The following is a 23,222-nucleotide window of genomic DNA, read 5'->3' as shown; positions in this document are numbered from 1 at the left end:
ATCACACATGGTTTTATACCAGTCTCTTTCTATTGGTACATAGGTACATTCCTTAAGCTTTTTATCCTCTTTTTAAGCACATTATTAATTTAAATTTAATCTCTTGCTTCCATTGTTTACTTTCTTTAAGAAATTTTCAGTTAGGAAGTCACCAAATACATTAAGTGACACTTCACCTTCTTTTTCTGCTTCTTTTTAATTTATGAGTCTTTCATTATCAATTTTCTCAAGCGAGTAACACCTTACCTACGAAAGAATATATAGGTACCCTTTATAATACCATACTATATTATTATTTCCAACACAAAAAAATAATGGCCAATCAGAATAACTCAAAGGAAATGCCACATCAAATTATATATGCAGGACTCCCTAACAAACCGACCAAGTCAAAAGTCTGCGCACCAACCGCATGATACTTCACCATCCTTGAACCTCATTGGTCCATGGGTCCCAAGTAGGCCCAAATGCCACGTCAGGGCTTAAGTTAATCCACACCCCAAATTGGGGATTATAGCATCATAATTATAAAAGAGCACCAATCATGATAGAGTAGGTGATGTACATAAATTTTGATGAATATGATTTGATGTTAATTTGATGGTTTGGATTTTAATTTTATGGCCTCCAATTGATGGGTTCTTCCCTAGTCATTACTTTTGATATAGGGTGATAGTGAACCATTTTGGGTCTACCTCATTTGTATTTTAAGATTTCTTCCCAACTCATTTTCTTTTGCCCTTATTATTGTAAATTCTCTTGCAAGCGAAGTCTCATCCACTTCCCACGTGGAACCTAACAAAGGGATTTAATTTATTAATTTCAAATCAATAATATACATGAGAAAGTAAAAGTCCATGAATTTTTAATTCAAGACAAAAGAACATTTCCCATTGACTAATTTTTTATTTGGCTAAGTAATTTCTTGATTGTATTGATGTTAATTGTTAAGATTATATAAAAATATGGAAATCCTTTTTTGAAATTGTGCTTCCATCTCAAGGGACATCAATCCCACATGAAAGGTTTATTATTTTCCATGATTGAATAATAGAAATAAGAATCATGTGTTTCAGAAGCAATCCATTGGAGGTACACTTTGCGTCAAGAAGATAGGGACTTGTAGCTAAAACACAAAGTAAAGGTATTTCCTAGCAAAAATATATTGCTTAAGAAAAAAGTTGGTCATTACTCATTACATCTTGCCTTAAACCAAGTTAGCCAACTAATAATGAGGGATTTGAAGATACCAAAGAAGAAACCCCCAATAAGACACAAATACAAATTTGGTGGTAAAAACAATGCCTAAGCAACTCCACATCTGCTGTTTTTGTTAGTTTTGAGTAGTTGGCCAATCCATTCATCAAAAGTACCAACCCCTTTAAACCTCTAACCTACCATTAGAGAGAGAGAGAGAGAGAGAGAGAGAACATATCAATTTAAATAAAAGGCTTGAAAAGAAGGAGGAAACTCCAATGCCTTGCATACTACTCAAATATACGTCCTATTGCTGAAACACCCATTTTATCTCCCTCCCTCCATCTCTCTCAATGGAAGAGACCTCAAAAATTCCAATGGCGAAAACAGTCAAGATTATCAGAAAATCTATCTATACTTTCCTTCAAAACTACCACTACTTCACCTCAACCGCCGTTCTCTTTGCTCTCCCTTTCTCGGCTTGCATTCTCCTCTCACAAGCTTATGTCCCCTTCTCCTCTGCAGCTCTCTTGCCAACCATACACAATCGCTTGAGCCTTCTCTTTGATGCTGCAGGCTTCCCTCCTTCAGAATTCTTCGCCATTCTCAACCTCAAGCTTTCTCAAACAATCTTTTCCTCCATCCTTACACTTCCCTTCACCCTCACTTTCCTGCTCATCACAAAAGCAGCTACAATTCAAGCTCTCAATCAAAACAAACCAGCTTTGGCACCGCCTTCATTTTCATCAGTATTAACCCTTTACTGTCCACTCCTCCTCACCTACATATGCAACTCATTTTTGATCCTCGCGGCAAATGCAACAGTCTTCTCTCTTCTCTTCCTTGCCTTCAACTTTCTTGAAGGATTCAACTTCTCTTCTCCCAACTTCCTTCTCTTCCTGTCAGCTGCAGGGGCTGTACTCTATTCCATTGTTCTGGCCAATGCCTTCATAGTATGCAACTTGGCATTGGTTTTATCGGGCATGGAACGTTGTGGGGGATACATGGCAATCCTCAAGGCTTGTGTTCTCATACGAGGAAGAGCTTCAACTGCACTGTCCCTGGCATTGCCTGTCAATTTGGCTCTGGCAGCTGTTGAAGCCTTGTTTCAATTCCGGGTTGTGAGAGCTTATCATTTTCCTGAAAAGCTTGGCTCATCCTTGGCTTTGGAGGGGATCCTCATTGCTTACTTGTATTCGATTTTTATTGTTCTTGATACCGTTGTGAATTACATGTTCTGCAGAAGCTGTAAGACAGGTTCTTGGATAGAGCAGGAAGGTAGGCAGTCTTACCGGATTGAATTTGCAGAGGAAGACAGTAATTGTTATATTAGTATTAAGACTATGGAAGAACTTCCATAAATACAGGATAGCTGGCTCATTTATTGAATTTCACAGAGACAAGTCTACACAATGTTTATATGCAAAATTGATTTCTGTTGCTTGTGGAAAAAGCAGGCAACATACAGAACACAAAGACCCGCTTAGCAGGGAGACCTCAAGGAGGTGCAAAAAGTGAGATTGAAAATTGTACACCATGTTATTGAATTTCTTCTCGCTATATTGTCCAATTCAATTTTCTGTTTTTTTTCCCCTACTCCCTTTTTTACCATGTACATTGGCAATTTTTAAAGTGTGAATGATACAAAGGCTTTGTTAATCTACTACATGTGGGGTTATGCATAGAAATTGAGTAGTGAATGAGGGAATTATTTCTTTCTCTTTTTCTTTTTCTTTTTCTTTTTCCTTTCTTTTCTTTTCTTTTTGAGAGTGAAAGAGAGAATTAGTGAAACGATTGCTTCATCTCTTCATCATAATGCATCAAACATAAAGTTACAAAACAAAAAATTTTTTTTTTTTTTTTAAATGTGATTTCAAAAACCTGTTTCTTGAGTTAGTAGTTTTCCAAAAATTGAACAGAAAATACACAGCTAAATGCTCCCCCACCCCCCTTTTTTAGATTTTGGTTTTTCTTCTCATAGTAAAAGCAGAATAATTTTAATTCCATCCATAATGACATTACTTGTAATGCAAATAAATTAACTTGAGGGTTTAGTTTATTATATATATCATTCACTGACTTACTGTAAATTTTTTTTTTTGGGTAAACTTCATGGACTTATAGTAAGACATACAATTTGTGACAAACTTAACTATAAAAGATGTGTATGGCACTCCAGTCAGACACGGGTGTTTGTAAATTCCATAACAATTCACCTTTTGCATAGTGCCTATAATGATCTACTGCTCACGATTGGAGGCTGCCACTACTACCATGGTTTCCTTCAAATTTTAAGCCGCTAAATTTTATACATTATATTCTATACCGACTCAAAAAAAAAAAAGAAAAAAAAAAGGATGTGTTTATCTTATTAACATTGGAAACAATGTAGGCAGTCTTCTCCACATGTACATAGCTTGACCCAGAAATGCTAAATCTTTGCTTTAATTGTATGACTTGATTGCTTTGAATACTTTCCATTTTTTGTGACTCAGTTTAGGTTAGAAATAATAATTATTTGCCATGATTATTTATTTTGAGCTTTTCTTTTAATAATTTGATTTGGATGTGTGTAGAATAAAATTTTGACATTTCCATGCATATTTTGTTTGATTTTGTCAGATTTTATTTGTTTCCTAATTTGACAAATGATTTGTCTTAATTTGATTTGATTTGCTTCTATTTGAATTTGATTCTTTTTATGCTATAATGTAATATGATATTTCCTTGTGTGTTAGATTTTCATTTAACGTAATAATTGCATGATTAGATTCTAAGCTTAGTTAATAAAATGTAGCCTAATAACATTAATGGTGGTCGGCCCACGAGACTGGTAAAGTTAGTGCCTAACATCTTCTCATCACAGTACCTTAATTCCAAATTGGTTCCTGGACCTAAACCAGGTAGCGACTTCCAAAGAAAAGAGAAAGCAAGTCATGTAACCCACAAATGAGGACGGTGTACACATAAATGTCTTATTGTAAATGGTGCCACTCTCCTCTTACTGTCGATTTTGTCTCCTTAGACCATTGATTGTCCCTATCGTTGGTTTTTGTTTTGCATAAGTCATCCTCGAGCCATTGTTTTGCCGATGTTCCCTAGGCCACCAGTTCAACCATTCTCTAGCCATAGCAACCATCCTTCGGCCATAGTATTCATCCTCTAGTCTTAGGTGCAGTCATCCTCCAGCCACGGTGGCCTTATGTCATCCATTTATCATCAACCATCGTCATTTACTGCTGCAGCAGTTGTCTTATGCATTCCACTCTATGTTGTGCACAATCCAATCTACATTTGATCTGACCTTTCATGGTCACGCTTTCCTTCACAATTTCACACTCCAAACTCAAGACAAGTACGTATAAAAAGAACTTTATAAAATGGCATTTATAACCCCTTTGACTTGTACCTTCTCAGAGTCTATATATCTAACACACCATATCAAATCTCAAACTTAATAAAAGGATAACGAGTATGTATTGTAAGTAATCAAACCAATGCAATGTTATGTATTTAAAGTTTGTCACATGTAATTACGATAGGCTACAGAGGTAGAAATGTCTTTTCCTCTTCCTTTTTTTTTTAGTATTAAGTTTGAGAATGTATTATATCATGGTGGATCAAATAGGTTAAGAAGGCCTATCACCAAAAAAAAAAAAAAAAAAAAAAAAAAAAAAAAGAAAAGAAAAGAAAAGAAAAGAAAGAAAGAAAGAAAGAAAGAAAGGTTGAGAAGGTATGATTCAAATGGGTAACAAAGTCGTCTTCTTTTCTTAAGTCCTGTATCAGCTCAGTGTTGCTGGCACAGTGGCACTTACCATATCATCAAATCTTGTTTATAGTTAACTAAACTAACTACCAGATATTCTCAAAAACAAAAATAAATAACTACCAGATCTAAGTATAAGGTTCATCAAAAAAAAAAAAAAAAAAAAATCTAGGTATAAGGAAATTAAAGCATCAAGTCAAACCTATGGTGTGCCCTCCATGTAACGTGCCACTTGGCTGTTAATACTGAAAATAGTGTTATTGAAACTTATCTAAAAATTATTGCACTTTTAAAAAAAATTAAGTTGAATTCTTGATTTTAAATTTAACCTTAATATGTCGATCTAAAATCATAAATTTAATTGTCAAAAGTCTTGTAACTCAACTGACACTTCTTAATGTGAGCAATTCACATTGTTGAAAATGCAACAATATTTTGATTTTAAAAAATAATAAATTAATAAACACCACGACTTTCAAATAAATTTCAAATTCAAATATTTTAAAATTTTTAATTAGAATATAATTTTCGGCCAATCAGTAAGAAATGGGATCATGGGATCCGCCTTGGATCACTTATGGACAAATTTCTTTCCATATGACAGAAAAACTTGACATCAAACCAATGAGTTCAAATTTAACTCAACATCAAACAAGAACTCATCAAACAAAGTCACCACCTGCCCAACTAGAATGCCCAAAAAAAAAAAAAAAAAAAAAAAGGATAGCATGTCAGCATCTAGTTCAAATTTAAATTCCAATATTTCTCCAATTCAACCACTTTGATTTCTAACATGACTTCATTTTCCATGCTTCGAGGATGCTCAACTGCTCAACTTAGCATTCGGAAGCTCAAACAGTTCCTTAATGGCAAGGCACTACTTAACTACAGGAACTTCCCATAAAAAATGAAGACCAAACGAGATGAAACCGCAGAATCCTCCCTCTTTTTCTTATCCCCTTTCTGTCGGTGGACAAAAGGCAGCACAAGCTTGAGCTTGCATAGGTCTATTCATATGTAAATCTGCAGGCTAAATTCTTTAATCTACAACTTAGATGCAGAAAATAGAATAGCACGCAGACTCCATCGCAAGTGAAAAATATAACAAATGAAAGTCTGAATAACATAAGGCGATACTAGTTGAGACTCAGGTGCAAGCAGAGAGGAAGAGAGAAAATACAAGAACCTTGACATTTTATGAATGAGAATATTTTAACAATGAATCAAATGAAAGAAGCAAGAAATTTCTACTCGCTGCCTATATTTTGTTTATGTTACAATTACACTAAGAGAAAGCCCCGTCTTCTAACTTCTAACTTCTCTTTCTCAACCTGACACCTATACAATATCTTTCGTGACGGGTGGTTCCTATCAAAATCTCAACTAAAAGGAAAAAAAACAAAAATGAAAACTAACTTTTATGTTACATGAGAAAGAATGAATTCTAAGGGGAGCTTTGTACAAGGTTTAATGATACAGTTGGGCTTTTGTACTTTACAATCCCCAAGGTATCTGCTCTGGCGCCAAAAAAAAATGCCAAATGAATAGTGAAAGCAGAAACCAATGCGATCATGAAAACCGACCCACGGTTAAAGAATTACTTCTCAAAAATGGTGCTAGAGGAGCCCAAGCCATCACCTTGATAGCAGTCGTTCCTACATGGGACACCTCTACTTCTTAGTCAACGATGGCAACCACCCAATGTTTTTTGATGCTTGGTCTTGTCTGCAAGGTATCTAACGTGATTTATCAATGGACCATGATCATCTGATTGAAAATCAGATCAGCTTGTTCTAAGACTTCTGCACAGTAGGACTGTGCACCCCAAGGAGCACTACTGCATCATTTAAAGCATTGTGAAAGGCTCCGACTGTCCAAACAAGCTTTCCTTTGCCATCATCTAGTTACCAACATTGGGGCAGAGCTCTGCTGTATAGCAGGAGCTAAATTTCGTATGCAGGGGTGGGTAAAAGTCAATCTTCACCTATCTTGCTGCCCTCCTAGTAAGGTTAATGCCCTTTGCCTTATCCATTTCGGCCTCCTTGTCAGCTTTCTTCTTCTCCAATTCAACCTGCTTGCAATTCTCTTCATGTGCTTTCCGAAACAACCTTACAAAATTTAGGAGGGTCGCAGTAACTGCATTTATTGATGTAGCATTCAGTTTAACCATTACCGCACAGAAGTAACAAATGAGGGAATCAAATCATTTGAATTCTCTTAAATTATGTTAAACCAAAAGGGTTACACCACTAAATTAAAGTTCCATTAGATTAATATTTTGCACCAGATATAGCTTTTTTCATGTATGTATACCTGTATATGTGTTTATCAAACAAAAAAAAAAATGAATACCTGTATATATGATGAATGTATGCAATATATGTATATCTGTACAAACACAAATTAAACTACAAATAATCAGAGGATGATAGAGCAATGTGGATGCCATTGAAGAAATGAGTGTTCACAGTGAGATTGTGCTAGGATGCCCTTAGGGGTTCTACAGGTTTAATTTTCCCTTAGAAGAGTATCTGGATGGCTAACCCATGGGAAAACGCTAACAAATTCTGACCCGCAAGAGGCACATTTTGATAGTTGATTGGTGTTGTATGTGTAAAATTCATGGGGAATTGATCATATTGAGGTTAGTTACAACAGCACAGCCAAGTTAAGGTGTGGTGAGCCTTGCCCTTGTGCATCATGCGGAAGCTGTGGTACGAAAGAAATAGGAGGATCTTAGATAGAGGCAAACGTCCTGCCTATGCTATCAAAGAACATATATTGCAGACCATGTTTGATTGAATGTGTGCTCTAGGCAGAATCCCTTCTATTTCTTCTGTTGATTTTATTGACTATCTTTCTTTGAGAGTTGTATTCTTTGGAAAGGGCTTGTACACATGCTATTATGTGTTATTCCCTTTTCCTTTTCTAATAAAACTTTTACTTACAAAATAAAAGTCTCTCTCAAGCAATATATGTAGTCCTCTATATTCAGTAATATCAATGTTATTAAATCCTTTATTGTCTTTAAAGACTTATCTCCACTTGAAATCCTAGTTACAAGATTGGCCCATAATCTAGAGGATGCATTATGGCTCCTCCATGAAAACATGTGGTACAAAAGAAGGAAGAAAAAAAGTCAAGAAAGATGTAAATTCCCTAGGGACATCCAAGACATACAATCGCTTAATTCTATTAAGGAAGCATCCAAACTCTTTCTAGCAAAAATTATACATCCAATAAATAAGGTATAAGTATGGATTAGTCCATTTGACCATAAAGAAAAGACCAATAAGTCCTAATAGAGGACTTACTGATACAATGAAAATAGATTAGGATTTATTTGTCTTTCTTAAGGAAAAGTAAGACATACCCATACTTTTATAATCATTAAATGGGCAGATGTCATATCCATAACTTACCTTGTTCAAATGGGCAACGGGCAGGGTCCTCACCAAAATATAGTGCAAGTGCATCTGCATTTCTTCCCTGTCCACCAAAGGAATATTCAAGAAACGTAATAAACTCTTCACTTCATTAGATGATGTATTTGAAGTAGTAGTTTATATCGTATCAACTTACCACCACAGAGTATAGATTTGTTACAGATGCCACCTCTGTCTCGGCAACGCTGATGAATTCTTTCAATGTCTGGAATAAAACATAAGAACTGTAAGGCTTTGTTTGGTTGTGGGAATGAAAAAGATTTAGTTTTCTCTCGTATATATTTGGTTGGGGTAGAAAAGTGAAAAAGATGGAAAACTCTTTTTTATTATTGAGAAGAAAAATGAGATAATAGAAAATGGTGTTTGTATATAAATTTACTCTCATGCCTCTATTGTATTAAAAAAAATTAAGAGTTTATAAGGAAAAAAAAAAAAAAAAAAAATTAACGTGGAGGGAGGAGAGGGCCATATGGGTAAATTCCCATCTAAGCCCCTCTTTCTCCCCTATTTTCTCCCCAATTTGGGGAGAAAACAAAACACCCCAAAATGGTGGGCCCAATGAGAAATCACCCATGCCACCACCAAAATCAACCGCCCCAACCAAACAGGGCCTTGGACGTTAAAAAAATACAAGAAAATCCAGCGATAAAAAAAAATGTGCATATTTTATGGCAAATGGAAAATCAATGGATAACATTTTTTGCAAGTCAAATGTTATGACTTGAAAGGACTTTCTAAGGGACAAAAAGAAATTTCAGGGTAAATGTTTTATAATAAAGACCCACAACAACCACCACATTCCCCAAATATATTAACTACATTTAAATCTAAACATCATTGCTGATCAAATGCCAGAAGCATTGAATTATAACAGTGTCATTAATGACCAAATCCTTGTTATCTGTAAATAAATACAGTAGGAAAAAAATACATGGGAAAAGAAACATATCTAACACCATAAACACAAAATAGAATAGATATGCAGCAAAGCCCCAATCTTGGGAAAGGATGTACTTCATAGTTGGATGACCTTTGGATTAAGGAACACTGAAATGAAAAGATTACATATTCAAAGCGGTACAAGGGTATATGAATTGTAAGTAAATTGATCAACCCATATATCCCAAAATATTTAGAAGTTTGCAAACAGCATGCATTTTAATGAAACAAAATAAACATAACAATCTACCTAAAAATAACCTTCCCCCTCCCCCCCCCCCCCCCCCCCCGGCGGGCGGCAAAAAAAAACTAGATTCATAGTTAAGGGTAAGATAGAAAGCTGAACTGATAAAGGCTTTTATTTTTTAGAAACTTCCATATGCTTTGGGACAATCCAAAAAAGAAATAACCCCCTTTTATTTTGGGATGGAGAGAGTATGTAAAAAAGTACTTATGCAATCAAATAATAACACATAACAACAACGGCGAGCAAGCCTTAGTCCCAAAAGTTTGGAGAATCAAAGAATATAGATGAACTATTACAGAAAATTTCATATTATCAACAGAAAAAGTAAACTACGTATAGAAAATTATCAGCTCTAGATAATAATAGTATCTTAGCCTAGTGGTATTGAGGATGTTAATGGATCAGGTCCAAGCACCATGCATGCCCTAAAGGATGATGCCCCCCCCCCCCCCCCCCTACAAAAAAAAAAAAAAAAAAAAAAAAAAAAAAACCTCTTACACATTATAATTCGAAATTTTCAAGGCATAAATTTTAGACTTTCTACTTGACTGACAAATTACCACACATGCCTGAAAACAAGTAATTGTCTTAAATTTCTCCCATATATTTGTATTTCCCTAAGTTGTTAATGCACAAACATGTCATTAGGACATATATAGATAGTAAAAAGAATACTAAAGAATAAGCACTTGACCAAAAGACTACAAACCTTACGGAAAACTTCAGACACAGGGCCATCATTTTCAGAAGCAGTCAGCTCCTGCTTGACCTTTTCTAGTCCCTTGATTATAGCTTGCATTTCTTCTGCTAACGACTTCAATTGTATCTACAAGGAAGAAAGACACAATGTAAACATCACTAAAAGACAATACTTGAGATCAAGAACAAAAAAACAAATGGTCACCTTAGTTGCAGCTTCCAGGCTAACAAATTCCAGGTGAAAATCAAGTAGTTCAGCTGAATTAGAAGCCAAAAGCTGAGTGACAAGAAAACCAAAATGGAAATTTAGGCATAGAAGGATAACTGCCAGCAAAAGACATCAGCGGTGAAGGAACTTATGTGCAGGAAAACTTAGTATGAAAAACACAAATCCAGTAGTTGTAGTTACACCAAAGCCAGTAGGGCACTAGTACAAATTAACCAAAATTTCCTAAAGCTTGTTGCTATAGTGTTTACTATGATCCAACAAAGTACTAGAAAAATTCATTTCATTTACAACCCCTACCAACTCAACTTTATTTAAAATAACTCAATTCATTTAGTTCAGTTCATATGCTCTTGGTTCGTTGTGAACTGATCTACAAAATCATTTAGGTCAACTCGACCTGAACACATGGATGAACAACCCAATTCGGCCCAGGTTGCACTCTTCTGATGAGCCACAAAAATGATATTGATATGCATAACAATAACAACAAAATGTAGGGACCATACCTTGCAAAGATAATGCATAAGTGTCATCTTACTGTTGGAAGCACGTGTGTCAGTGAGCTTTAAAAGACTGTCCAACTTGAACCCAATTGCAGAACCTGTATAATTTGGGATCATTTGATGATTTAGATTAGCCAGCAAGGTGACAACCAAAAAAAAATGACATCAAATCAACTCCAAAAAATCCCATACATTGAGAGCAAATAAGACATGTCATCAATGCAAAGAAGTTCACAGAGGACCCAAAGAATAGGGTATCATGTAGGATGCAAAAAACAACAACAATAATAACAGTAATTTTTTATTAGTACTGTTACTTATAAATAAATAAAAAAGTTAAAAAATTTATTGGTACTGTTGCAACAATAATTATTTAAAGAAAAAAAAATCCAAACCACTAATCCATGAACAAGTTTAGGTTTTTCTTTCCCAATTTTTAATTTCGGCAACTTTTCACATATCCCATGCATGAAGCATGAGCCTCTGGAAATGAAAGTTGCACATCATCAACAACACAACAAAGCCTTAGTCCGAAAATTGGGGTCAGCTATGAATCCTTGACAAATTATATTGGATCAGCCACATAAATTCTTTTCCTCCATTCTATCCTAGTTGAAATCATGCTCTCCATTACTTCCCTAAATTACATGTCATTTTTTATTACTTCTAATAAAGTTATTTTTGGCATTCCTCTACCTTTTTTCGTTCCCTCAACTCACTCTTTCTTACCAGTTCATTACTTGCTCTCCTTTGGACATGACCAAACCATTTCAAACAACTCTCCCTATCTTTTCATCAATAGGGGTACCCCTATCTTTAAAAGGATTTCCTCACTTCGAATCCTCTCTTTCTGTGTATTCTTGCTTATCCATCTCAACGTTCTTATTTCCGCTTTTATGGATATGTTGCTTCTTAACCACACAACATTTGATAACATAAAGCATAGCTGACTATAGTCATATAGCAGTCTTATAAAAATTTTCCCTTTAACATAATAGGTATTTTGCAGTCACACAATACTCCTAATGCGCCTCTCCACTTCATCCACCCTACTCTTATCCTATGATTCACATCCTCTTCAATCTCCCCATCTTTATGAATTATTGATCCAAGAAAAAGAAAAATTATTGATCCAAGATATCAAAAACTCTCGCTCTTTAGTATCTCTTCGTCATCAAGTTGTAACGCCCCTTGGTCTTTATTTCTACTTTTACTGAACTTACATTCCATGTACTCCGTTTTAGTCCTACTTTAAAAGGTTGCACATAGATTACCATAAAAGAGTTCATTTAACAAGTAAATATCAGTGAATACCAAAAGGCTAAAACTCAGCCACATCAACTCCAGAGAGCATTAAATAGATAGCAGTATAGAGAATTTACGAAAAAAATCTTCTCATCATAATTTTTAAGAAACTGAGGTTGTTGGTAATGACATTAGCTAATTCTTCATAATGGAGTGCGTATAAACCTCCTTAAGCAAGATAGAAAAGAAAACCTCGAATACACAATGAACTAACAAATGAAATATAAAAATGAAGATCCTTACCCCTTGCAGTTCCTTGGTTCAATGTATTCCCAATGAAAAGAATAAGCTTCATAATCTCCTTCAGTTTCGTTGATTTCCTGACCTAATTAGCCAACGAAGGTGTACCTAAGTTCAAAAGAGAAGTATAGAGACTGAACTGGAATGATTGATAATCATTAGCAATATACCTCTTCACATGCAGAGTTTACAGTGTTTAAACTCTTTTTAAATTCTGAAATCTGCCCAAAAAAAAAGTTCAACAATAAGACAACTACAGCAAAGACTAATCTATGACATTTAAAAATAAATCTAAATCAAACATTGCAGATACCACCAAACCTGAGAGCTGAACTGAATCTTGAAAGAGAATACTCTTAATTTTGACTCCACCCGAGGCACTTTCATCAGCTCCAAGAAATACTGAAACATAAAAACACATAATAAATAAATTCTTACAACATGTCCCAACCATATAATTAACAGAAAATAAAATCAAATACAAATTTTATCTAACAAAAAACAAGAAAGTGACATTTCCACAACTAAATGAACATCATATATAAGAAAAACAGTCCAATTTGGAAAACATTTTATGAAAATTAAACACATGAAAACTTCTCACTTAAAGGGGCAGCTTGTGATTCTATTTGATTACTACAAAGTCTTTATTGAACAGAGAGAGATGACCGAGTAAAACAGATGGGCAAACACTTCTATTTTGAGACCAAAGCCACCATCAGAGCACTTTTTTTACGCTAATTTAGTGAGAAAAGTATCCACTGTTAAATTAACCTACAGTGGAGAGAATACTTCACATAATTTTAATATAGCAGAAAAAAAGACAAGACCATATCACCTTTCAGAATAGTTACATGACTAGTAAAATACTGCAGGAGATACACAATCATACATAATTTAATAAAGAATAGCACTTATCAAAGTACAACAGATTGACAAGATGCTAAAGATTGTGATTCAGTATCCAATAACAAATAACAAGATCTGGTCAACTAAAAAACTTTTGCAGACCTGTTCGCACTTTCCCAGATTTTCCATGTCACCTGTGTAACCCTAAAAAAACATAATACAAAGAAATCAAAATCCAATAAAGAAAAGAAATGGTGACAGACTATATACTCTAACCAAATAGCCAATGAGCTCTAGCTCAGCTAGCACCACCTCCCCTTATAAGTTACTTATAGGTGAGGTTGAGGTTGTGGTTCAAGACCCATCGGGTTTGTGTGTAACTTACAAATAAATAAATAAATAAATATGCTCTTAACTGAATAAATATGGCAAAAACTATCTTCAATGTGAAAAGAATTATAAATAAAAAAAATTTAAAAAAGCTAAGAGAAAATAAATGGAAATGATAAATTATTTGAAAGCATCACCTTGAGAAGTTCCATCTCCTCTTTGGTAGGGCAAAATTTTATGAGATTCTCCACCTGATCAACATCTAATACTGACTCATCCAATGCTAAAACTGCAGCCTGACCACATGCAAATCGGTAGATTGTTAGCTCATACCCATTAGAGAATGTTCAGTAAACGCATTACCAGCCAAATTCAACCATCAATAAGTTTACTGAACAGTTTACAGAACCACAGATCATTTTGATTTTAAAAATAAGCAATAGCCATCAGTAAGTTTAAAACATACCTAAAATTAATTTAAAACAATAATTCTTTCGTTTACCAGCATACTAAATACTACTATCTACAAATCAAGACAACAAACAAGCCACTCATTTACTCTTCTGTTTGGGACCATTTTAAGAACATTTTGTTTCCAAATCTATCCATAAGCTTTTAAAAATGAAAGAAGTTCCAATTCTTTAACAAAACTCTGACATTTGGCCCTATAAAAATGTTTCCAATAGGTGTAGTTGTAGAAAAAACGTAAGTCCTTCCTATAAATATATATGTCATTTTTAGAGTTTCAGTGGGTGCATCTCATGGAAATGTGGGTCTGCTGTTGATCTCTCCCCCATACAAATACTGAGTTAAAATAGTTTCACATCAAACATCATGTATCTATCTCAGAAATTTCAATAAAAAAAATTTCGTTACCTATCAAAAAAAATCTATCTCAGAGAGAATCATGTCTTCCTCTACAAATCACACACACAGGCTCGCGCCCGTGCACACACACACGCACACACAAAAGTTATATGAGGACAAGAGCATACCATCATATCAGAAAGCGGCATCTTAACTTTTGTGAGCATAATTTCAGTGTTGTTGGCTCTCCTCAGATCAATCTACAATCCATAATGCGTAACTTTATTAAGAACAAGAGATATAATATCAGAATATCTTAATGCAAAAGTGTTTCACGATAAATTCAGCTTTAATCATCAACACCTAACAAGCATCACTAATACAAATCGCAAAAATTTCCACTAATGAATTCTACCACCAATAGAGTGGAAGCAAGGAATACAAATATATTTTTGTATCCAACATTTACTATTCTTGCTATCATCTATTGTATGCCTTCATTTTTCATTCAAAATATGTTGAAGTAAAATAAAAATTCCAACATATACCATTAATACTTTCTTGAGCATAAGAAAAGCATGACGTAAATATTAATTTTCTTGCATTTACAAAGTTGATGTGGCTAACAATACATATAGTGTTCTTCTGAATCATATGTGCATGTGTACTGACATTTTTATGATAAGTACTTAATTGAAAAAAGGAAGCTCATGTACACAGGATTATACATAAACTAACCTAAAGAATTACAATGAAAAAAGATTAGGCTTTAAAAGAAAGAGAGCAAATGAAATCTACAACTGAGTGCTCCTCACTAGTTCTGACAAGATAAGACCACTCAAGCAACACACTCTCTAAAAAGAATACTTCAACTCCACACAAACATGCTATATCAAAGATTAGTTAATTTTAGTATCTCATCAAAATTTGGTGAAATATCAGAGATTAGTTTATTTCAATCCCATATGAGTCTATGAGAGTGTCATCTGTATTACCTATCAACAAAAGAAGGATCAAAATTCTTATAAAGAGGACGGTGGAATACTCAAGGAAAAAAATTGAGTTCTAAACTGTAGCTCTTTTCTCACAATCTGAGAGCTAAAAAGAAGTGGCTATTCTTTAAATTCCTTATGCCAGAAACTAGACATGATATGATTTTTTCCTCCTGTTGAATTATAGCTATTTGATGATGCAATTATTTAAGTATTTTTAATATTGAAAATTGCCTCAGATCAAGAATCAGCCATAAATCACATAAGACTAGAACTTTTAACTTGGTCTGAGATCAGATGAAATTGTTTAAGTAAACAGAAACTTCTTCACAAGAAATTGCATCTTAAAATTATCTACCAAAGAAGCAAAAACTTAAGTGCTGACAATAAAATCAGACATCATGTCATTGGCAGGAACCCCCCCCCCCCTCCACAAAAATGAAAAATAAATAAATAAATAAAACAAAAAAAAAATCAAGAAATGAATTTCTATAGCATCAACATTATATCAGATTACCAGGTGGACTTTCTCAGTTTTTGATCCAACGGATTTGCGTCGCGCCCCAGATTTGCCTCCAGCATCAGCAGGTTTTGGAACTGTTGCAGAGAAAAGGCTCTCTAACTCTGACACATCAAATCCTGGTGCACTAAGATAAAAGGACACAAAAATACTGATCATGAAAGGGAGAATACTATTAAAAAATGAAAAAGGCAAATATATCATCTTTTGGAATTGAAGCTACAATATTTAAGGAAGAAGAATAAATCTGTTATGTAAAAGCAAGTAAAAGAATGGATCAGCAAGAGAAGTTAGAATACATTTGAGTCTCTCCATATCTTTGCAATTCGTCCCACAAACTTCCTTGCAAAGCCCTGGTAACCTTGCTCCAATGCAAAGGCTTCAAGGAGGATCTTCGAGGAGCTGTAGCAGTTGCCCCCATCCCAAAAGGACGTGATAGTCCACGCCCTCTCCCAGAAGGTAGGCCTCTTGCATCAGCTCCAATATTTGGTCCTTTGGTGCCAAATGGTGGAGGAGGAGGTGGTGCACCACCTGGAGGTCTAGGTGGAGCTGGAGGACCAGGTGCACGAGCTCCTAGAGGAGGTGGAGGAGGTGGTGCTCCATGCAATGGGGGAGGTGGGGGAGGTGCGCCTCGGCCTATAGGGGGTGGAGGAGGAGATGGGGCACCACGCATTGAAGGAGGTGGTGGTGGGGGGGGTGCTCCACGCATTGGAGGAGGTGGTGGAGGTGGCACTCCACGCATTGGAGGTGGTGGAGGAGGAGGCGGTGCTCCGGGCACTGAAGGAGGTGGTGGTGGTGGAGGTGGTGGGGCCCCGCGTGCTGAAGGAGGTGGGGGAGGAGGGGGAGGTGGAGCTCCACGCATTGGTGGTGGCTGTGTAGGTGAAGCTCCAAATGGTGGAGGTGGTGGTGGTGGTGGTGGACCTCCGCGTGAAGGAGGTGGAGGTGGAGGAGGTGGAGATGGAAATCCATACTTAGGAGGAGGTGGTGGAGTACCGCGCATGGGGGGAGGTGGTGGAGGAGGGGGAGGAGGAGGAGCTGGAGAACTTTTCACTGTTGCAAATGCAGTAGTACTATTTTGTCTGCTAGATGGGGGAAGAGGGGGAGGAGGAGGAGGTGGTGGAGGAGCTGTGTGGTGTAAACCAATCCCAATGTTGTGTTTATTAGACAATGAAAGCAATGAAGGTAGAGGAGGCGGTGGAGGTGGAGGTGGAGGTGGAGGTGGAGGTGGAGGTGGGGAATTTTTTGACACAACATTACCCATGATTGAAGGAGGCAATGATGGAGGTGGAGGAGGAGGAGGAGGAGGAGGAGGAGGAGGAGGCGGAGGTCTAGCAACTACCTGCAAAGGTTGTGAAGGTGGTGAAGGCCTGGGTGGCAAAGTAGACAATGAATATATGTTAGAAAATGGTGGAGGTGGAGGTGGAGGTGGAGGAGGGTGCAGTGCTTGCAGTGGGCTGAGATGCAGTTCTTGAGTTGGTGAGGAAGAATATTTCTCTTGAATTGGTGGTAATAATGATGGTGTGCAGGAGGCAACTTTCCCTCGTGCAGAGTCTGAAGGCTTCACAGGATCCACATCTCGACTTTTCAGCTCATTGCCCACATCATTTGAAACCACAGAGGCAGGGGTAGCAGTAACAGCAGATGTCTTTGATTTGGAACCTGCATTCGAATCCTTCAAAGGAGCATTATTGCCAAGAGCAGCTGGTGCGCTATTATATCTTGAAGGTGGATATGAAACATGCATTGAATTAGTGTAAGATCCTTTATTAGTAGGGATCCACCTAGATACTGCATTTGGCTTTGCTAGTTTTACATGAGGTGCTTGAGGTTCTTGCAGTTTAGTCTTTTGTTTGGAAACTGTATCTGCAGCTGATTTCGTATTTACAGTAGCTAGTTTCCTAGGCGCAGTAGACAGTAATTTATCAGATTTTTGTCTAGGGACATCAGCAATCAACTTGTCTTGCAGAACCTTGGAATCTAAATTCTTCTGTGTAACAGCATTTTCTCCATCACCTCTGTCTTGCATCCTCTCCAATTTGCCAGAATAATCTTCGGTCACTTCCTTAGTTTGCACATCAGTATCAGCTACCACTGAATTTAACTTGATATCACCATCATCAACAGCAATGTCTTTTACCACCTGGAGATCAGAATCCACCTGCTCATCCAGCTTATACTTCACATCATCAACAGCAATGTCCTTCACTGCATCGATAGTGGAATCTACCTTTCCATCCTGTTTGTGAGTTCCATCATCCGATGCACAGTCTTGAAATGTATGAGGATCCAAATCCTCCTTCCAGACTTCTTTATTATCCATATCATCCGGTATATTGTCCTGACCCACATTATTATAATCCCCCTTCCCTTCCTGCCCATCTACTACATTGCTAAAGATCTCTTCAACCTCAAAAAATTCCTCAGGTGAAGCACTTTCCATCTCATTTCCATCTTCACTGGCTACGACAGTGGTAAGAGTAGGCACAACAGCATCAGCATCCGAAAAAAGTACCTGATACACATATGAGAATGAATTCAGCTCCTACAGCTTCAGAAAAGGACATTCACAGAGAAATAACAATAACTTACCTCTGCTCGAAAGTCCTTGGGGAATTGATCCTTGGCATCCCACAGAACATCAATTTCATCACGGTTGAGTATCAGAATACTTGATCGCACAAAAGCTGTGTGGAACATTAGTCTGAACATCATTTCCTCATGCACCAGATCTTCATCCAAATGGACACACTCAAGAACAACATCCCCTTGAACACGGCAGTGAATATCAATTTTCACCAGCATACATTCTGCCTGCTGTTAGAGTTCATAAGAACACTTTTATATATGGTAAAATCACCTTTCAGTTTAATGTCGTGACTTAGAAATTACCTGTAGGTAGTGTCGCACATGTTTTTTCGTCTTTGAAGTCGAAAACAAAAGCTTAGAACTTCTATTAGCAGGTGTTGAAGGGTCCTGACCATAAACACGTATAACAGGCCTGCAACCTTTTCCCCCATCTAAAAGTGGAAGAACTCTGAGTATCAGACAATCCAAAAGTAAAGGTGTATCTGATGGAGGCCAATCAGAACCCAAATTTCTTCTGGAAATATACTGAAGATATCTCATCTGAGAAGGCTGTGGATTTAAAGGAGACAAAAGATGAAGAAGTTCCTTAGGTGCTTGCTTGTAGACCATGTCAAGAGTCTTCTGCTCCCCATTGTACTGTTTACGGTATAACAGAAGACCAGCTAGCATGAATGCAAGCACAGGCCAACCTCCTCTTTCACAGTGCATCAACAGCACATTTTGTTGTCCTTCTAACGACAACCAGCTTTCACTTGATCGAAGGAAGTGATGGATCATCTCCAACGGCAGCAGAGGACACCCCTCATATTGCCGAGGATAGTCCATAACTGTCATGTCATACTGAGACAGTATATCTGAAATTTGGCTTCGCCTATCCCCTTCTCTAAAGTTGAACACCATAAAAGAAGCATCAGGAAAGTGGTCCTGTAGCTGCGCTACAATGCCACCCATGTACACCCTGTACTCATCTTCTTCCAAAACGTCCGGGGAGAAGCAACAATCAAACACTAGAAAAGAAGAAGACGGAAAATGAGACAATCAGCACCCATCATTGATAATAGGATCTTCAAAAGTAAAATAAAGACTACAGAAGAAAGTTCAGACATTTAAATGAAACTGACAAGACCATCGAATGGAAAAAATGACAAAATCCTCTTGCATATATAGAAAACACAAGAACAGCTTAAACATTTGTGCTCAGAAGAAGTTTCTTTTAAAACACACACACATAAAACAGTTTTCAAGGGAACGCTCATGAAGATCCAGCCCATGCTAAACTTTTCTAAAAATTTACACACCAAATTACTGCTCTCACTAGCACCAAAAGAACACCCTCTGTGTTAAAATTATTAAACGGAAACGGAAAGCACTTGCATGCCAGTTTCTCCAAATGCAGTATCATGCATTACACAGCAAAACCATCCACATTTCTGATAATCTTCTGAACGGTTGCTTACTTTTCCTCAGCTCATTCCTATTCATCTTTTTCAGGTCTACTTCTCAAGAGAAACTTCCGTCCCTCCCTCATACATATGATTTTTTTTTATTGGTAAGTTACACACACCTAGTGGGTTACTTAAATGTGGCCGACCCTAACTAATCTATTGTAAGTTACAAGCACACCCAGCGGGTTGTTGAAGTCACGACCTTGCTCTTACAAAGGGAGTTGCTACCATTACCATTTGAGCTAGAGCTCATTGGCAAGAGCTTGCTTACTTCATCAATCCAAACTCATAAACATGAATTACATTCAGCTTGCTCCGCCATTAAGCTCCATTTACTAGCACAAGCTACATTATACTCTGATAAACTCAATCTAATGCCCTAGATATACACTCAAATTCTACCTTCTCAATTTTATTGTATAAGAGAAAATTACAACAAAATTCTCAACAAGTAGCAAACTACTTCCCAACACCCACCACCAAAAACAAAAATTGAAAATCAATGGCATTATTCACTACACATTGTTTCGAAATGCAATGCTAGCTCCAGGTACAGAAACTCACAAAAAAACCTAATTTGCACGATCAATCACCAAACAAAAATAGCAATTCCACAACTTCAATCATTGAATTTTAGCTCTAAGGCAACGAGAAGCTCAGAAAAACAATGGAAAAAAGAGCAAAACGGTACCGTAAACTCTCTCAGAGATCTCGAGAAGCCGATCCGGCGGCTTCCGGTAAAAGAACCGTCTGAACAGCGCCATCTGATGGCGCTGTTTCTCCGTCGATCGGATCCAAACCGGAAAATCCGAACCAGCACGAATTCAAAGAAAAACCAGATCAACGATTCGGATAAAGAAGCTTCCAGATCTCGGAGTTTCACAATTCGACGCCAAATCAGAATTCCGCAAAATTTACTTTCCTGATGCTAATACGGCGTGGAAAATAATTGGAATTTGAGGGGAAAGAGGAAAGGAAAGGAGAGAAAAAAAAGTAGGGAAATGAATTTCCAGAGAGAGTGGGAAAGTGGGAGAGGAGTAAAGAAGAGAGGGATTTTTTATTTTCTTTTAGAGATGAGGGAAATGTAAGAAGAAGAAGAGGAGGAATCCCGTGGAATTCAGCATTGTCAAATGGAAGAGAGAGATAGAGAAAAAGGAGAGGAAAGATGGAGATAGAAAGAATTCAAAGAAAGGAAAGAAGAAGCGTAAGTGGACAGAGTGCTGAAAAGGAGAAGACTCTTACAACAACAACAACACCCTCATCTCCTGCAAACAACAACAATTAACAACAACATAAATTGAATTTTCTTTCTTTTCTTTTTTTTTTTTGGGTTGGGCGGGCCAGGCTTTTGAGAAATCAGACGGGTTGATGTGTTGACACGTGGTATTTTTATTACTTATTTGAAAAAAAAAATGAAAAAAAAAAAAAAAAAAAAAAAGTAGCAAGAGAAAGATAAATATGAGAGATGGTAAAAAAGTTTCTGAGTTTTGAGAAGGAAGGTTGCAGTGAATTTCATTAAAATAAATTAGGAATAAATAGCGTTGATTGGTTCATTAATTCTAAATTTGTATTTGTTTTTGTTGTTTTTTTAATTTTAAAATTTTTAAAATTAAACCCATCTCTCTCTATCTCCTTCTGTCTTCTCTCTTTATCTTAGTTGTAACATAAGCTTTCCTCCTAATGAAGTGAAAAAATACTATTTTTCCTTTTTTGTCATTTGATTTTATTCTTTTTCAAATTTCACTAATTTTTATTCTAACGGTCAATTTGTTTTTGTTTAAAACACCAATTTTTTTTTTGAGAGAGAAAATATGTTTACTAACAAGTTTTATTTATAACATTTTAAAAAAATTAGGTATAGTTATATTTTTACGTAATTTATTTTTAAAAATATATAATAAATCAGTTCCCAAAAAATATCCAAACATATGCTAAACAACAAAGAATAACATTATCCTTTTACAAGAAGCAAGCTGCGAACAAAAAACAACAACCAGCTGACACTCAAGCAAGTAAGCAACTACAAAGCCTAAATAGCATTTAGCTGAATATTCAAAGATGATTATGGATTGGGTTAAAGATCTTGATTCGACCAAAAAAGATTTGATATTTGATCTAATCAAGATATAATTTGATTTGAAAATTTTAATAATTTATATAGTATATGTTTGGATTGCGTTTTAGGCCTTTAGTTTTGCGTTTACATTTCATTTTTGTGGGTCTCGTTCACTATGGGACCCACAAGTACGGAATCTGATAAAATCAACTTTAAAACTGGGTCCAGTGCACTATTCACACATTTAAAAATTATTTTGCTACTGTATTTTCAGTTTTCAATAATAAGCGGTATCCAAACAAACCCATAATACCATTAATTTGATTGATAATCAGTCAATAGCAAATTATAAATGAAAAAAAAAAAAAAAAAAATCTCTCATAAAAAAGAAGTACTAAACATTTTAATGAAGCTCTAGAATGGGTTTCAATTAGCTCGATTAGTAATTTTAGTGCTCAAACTTGCAAATTAATTTACCATTTAAACTAAACACATGCTAACGATCTTCTTTTGAAGATGCATGAATCCCTTTTTTTAATTTAACAAGAAAGTACATTTTATGGTTCATCTTGATATTGAACATTAATAAAATTAGAGTCACAACAATTTTACCGTGATCACCTAAATTATTAACCGCTTCACGCTTGGATCCACCTCAATCTATAATTTTATTTTTACTAACACATGTTTGAGGCAATAGGCAAATTAGGAGGTGTTGTTAAAATTTTCATTTTTGTACTTTTTTGTTGTGATCTGCTTGAGCATTGTGGTGCACGTGCATTAGAGGTTCCGTAACTATGAAGGTTGGGTAGATTAAAGTACATTTCTAAACTTGGAAAATGATAGAATGCTACAATAGAATACTTAGGCAAAGTTGGGGAAACAAAGGTGCTCTCTTCAATCTTTATAGATATCTTTAGTGGCATTGGATGGTTGTATACGTATTATTAAAAAAGTAACTCAATTATAAATAATAATAAAATAAAAATAAAAAAACAAATTTTATATAAATCTAATCCTTGGTTTAATATGGGGGAGGAGGAAAAACAATAAGGCATTTATAAAA

General features: G+C 36.0%; 2 protein-coding genes across 7 annotated transcripts; one reads left to right on the top strand and one right to left on the bottom strand.

Annotated features, from left to right (window-relative positions):
- The first annotated feature begins 1,217 nt into the window (after positions 1-1,217).
- LOC126701505 (uncharacterized) lies at positions 1,218-2,863 on the top strand. Its single transcript, XM_050399638.1, has one exon. It carries the CDS (start codon positions 1,551-1,553, stop codon positions 2,556-2,558), a length of 1,008 nt encoding a protein of 335 aa, XP_050255595.1. The 5' UTR covers positions 1,218-1,550; the 3' UTR covers positions 2,559-2,863.
- Positions 2,864-6,129: 3,266 nt separating this feature from the next.
- LOC126701502 (formin-like protein 20) lies at positions 6,130-21,371 on the bottom strand. 6 transcript variants are annotated; one of them, XM_050399631.1, is made up of 17 exons: positions 20,792-21,368; positions 18,959-19,662; positions 18,659-18,883; positions 16,369-18,581; positions 16,067-16,196; positions 14,746-14,817; positions 13,948-14,046; positions 13,583-13,624; positions 12,893-12,973; positions 12,742-12,792; positions 12,575-12,656; positions 11,030-11,124; positions 10,500-10,571; positions 10,305-10,421; positions 8,546-8,614; positions 8,386-8,452; positions 6,130-7,099 (listed from the first exon to the last, which is right to left on the bottom strand). In XM_050399631.1, exons 1-17 carry the CDS (start codon positions 20,862-20,864, stop codon positions 6,948-6,950), a joined length of 4,344 nt encoding a protein of 1,447 aa, XP_050255588.1. In that variant the 5' UTR covers positions 20,865-21,368; the 3' UTR covers positions 6,130-6,947. The 6 variants fall into 6 exon arrangements, 4 of the variants coding, with proteins under 4 accessions (XP_050255588.1, XP_050255589.1, XP_050255592.1 ...); XM_050399632.1 differs by having other exon boundaries at positions 18,659-18,880; XM_050399635.1 differs by lacking the exon at positions 6,130-7,099 and adding an exon at positions 7,254-7,672 and having other exon boundaries at positions 20,792-21,369.
- Between the last annotated feature and the right edge of the window lie 1,851 nt (positions 21,372-23,222).

Source organism: Quercus robur, chromosome 10 (assembly GCF_932294415.1).
Source record: "Quercus robur chromosome 10, dhQueRobu3.1, whole genome shotgun sequence".
Taxonomy (NCBI): Eukaryota; Viridiplantae; Streptophyta; class Magnoliopsida; order Fagales; family Fagaceae; genus Quercus; species Quercus robur.
The sequence above is the reverse complement of the archived record's forward strand: the minus strand, read 5'-3'. Positions and strand labels throughout refer to the sequence as shown.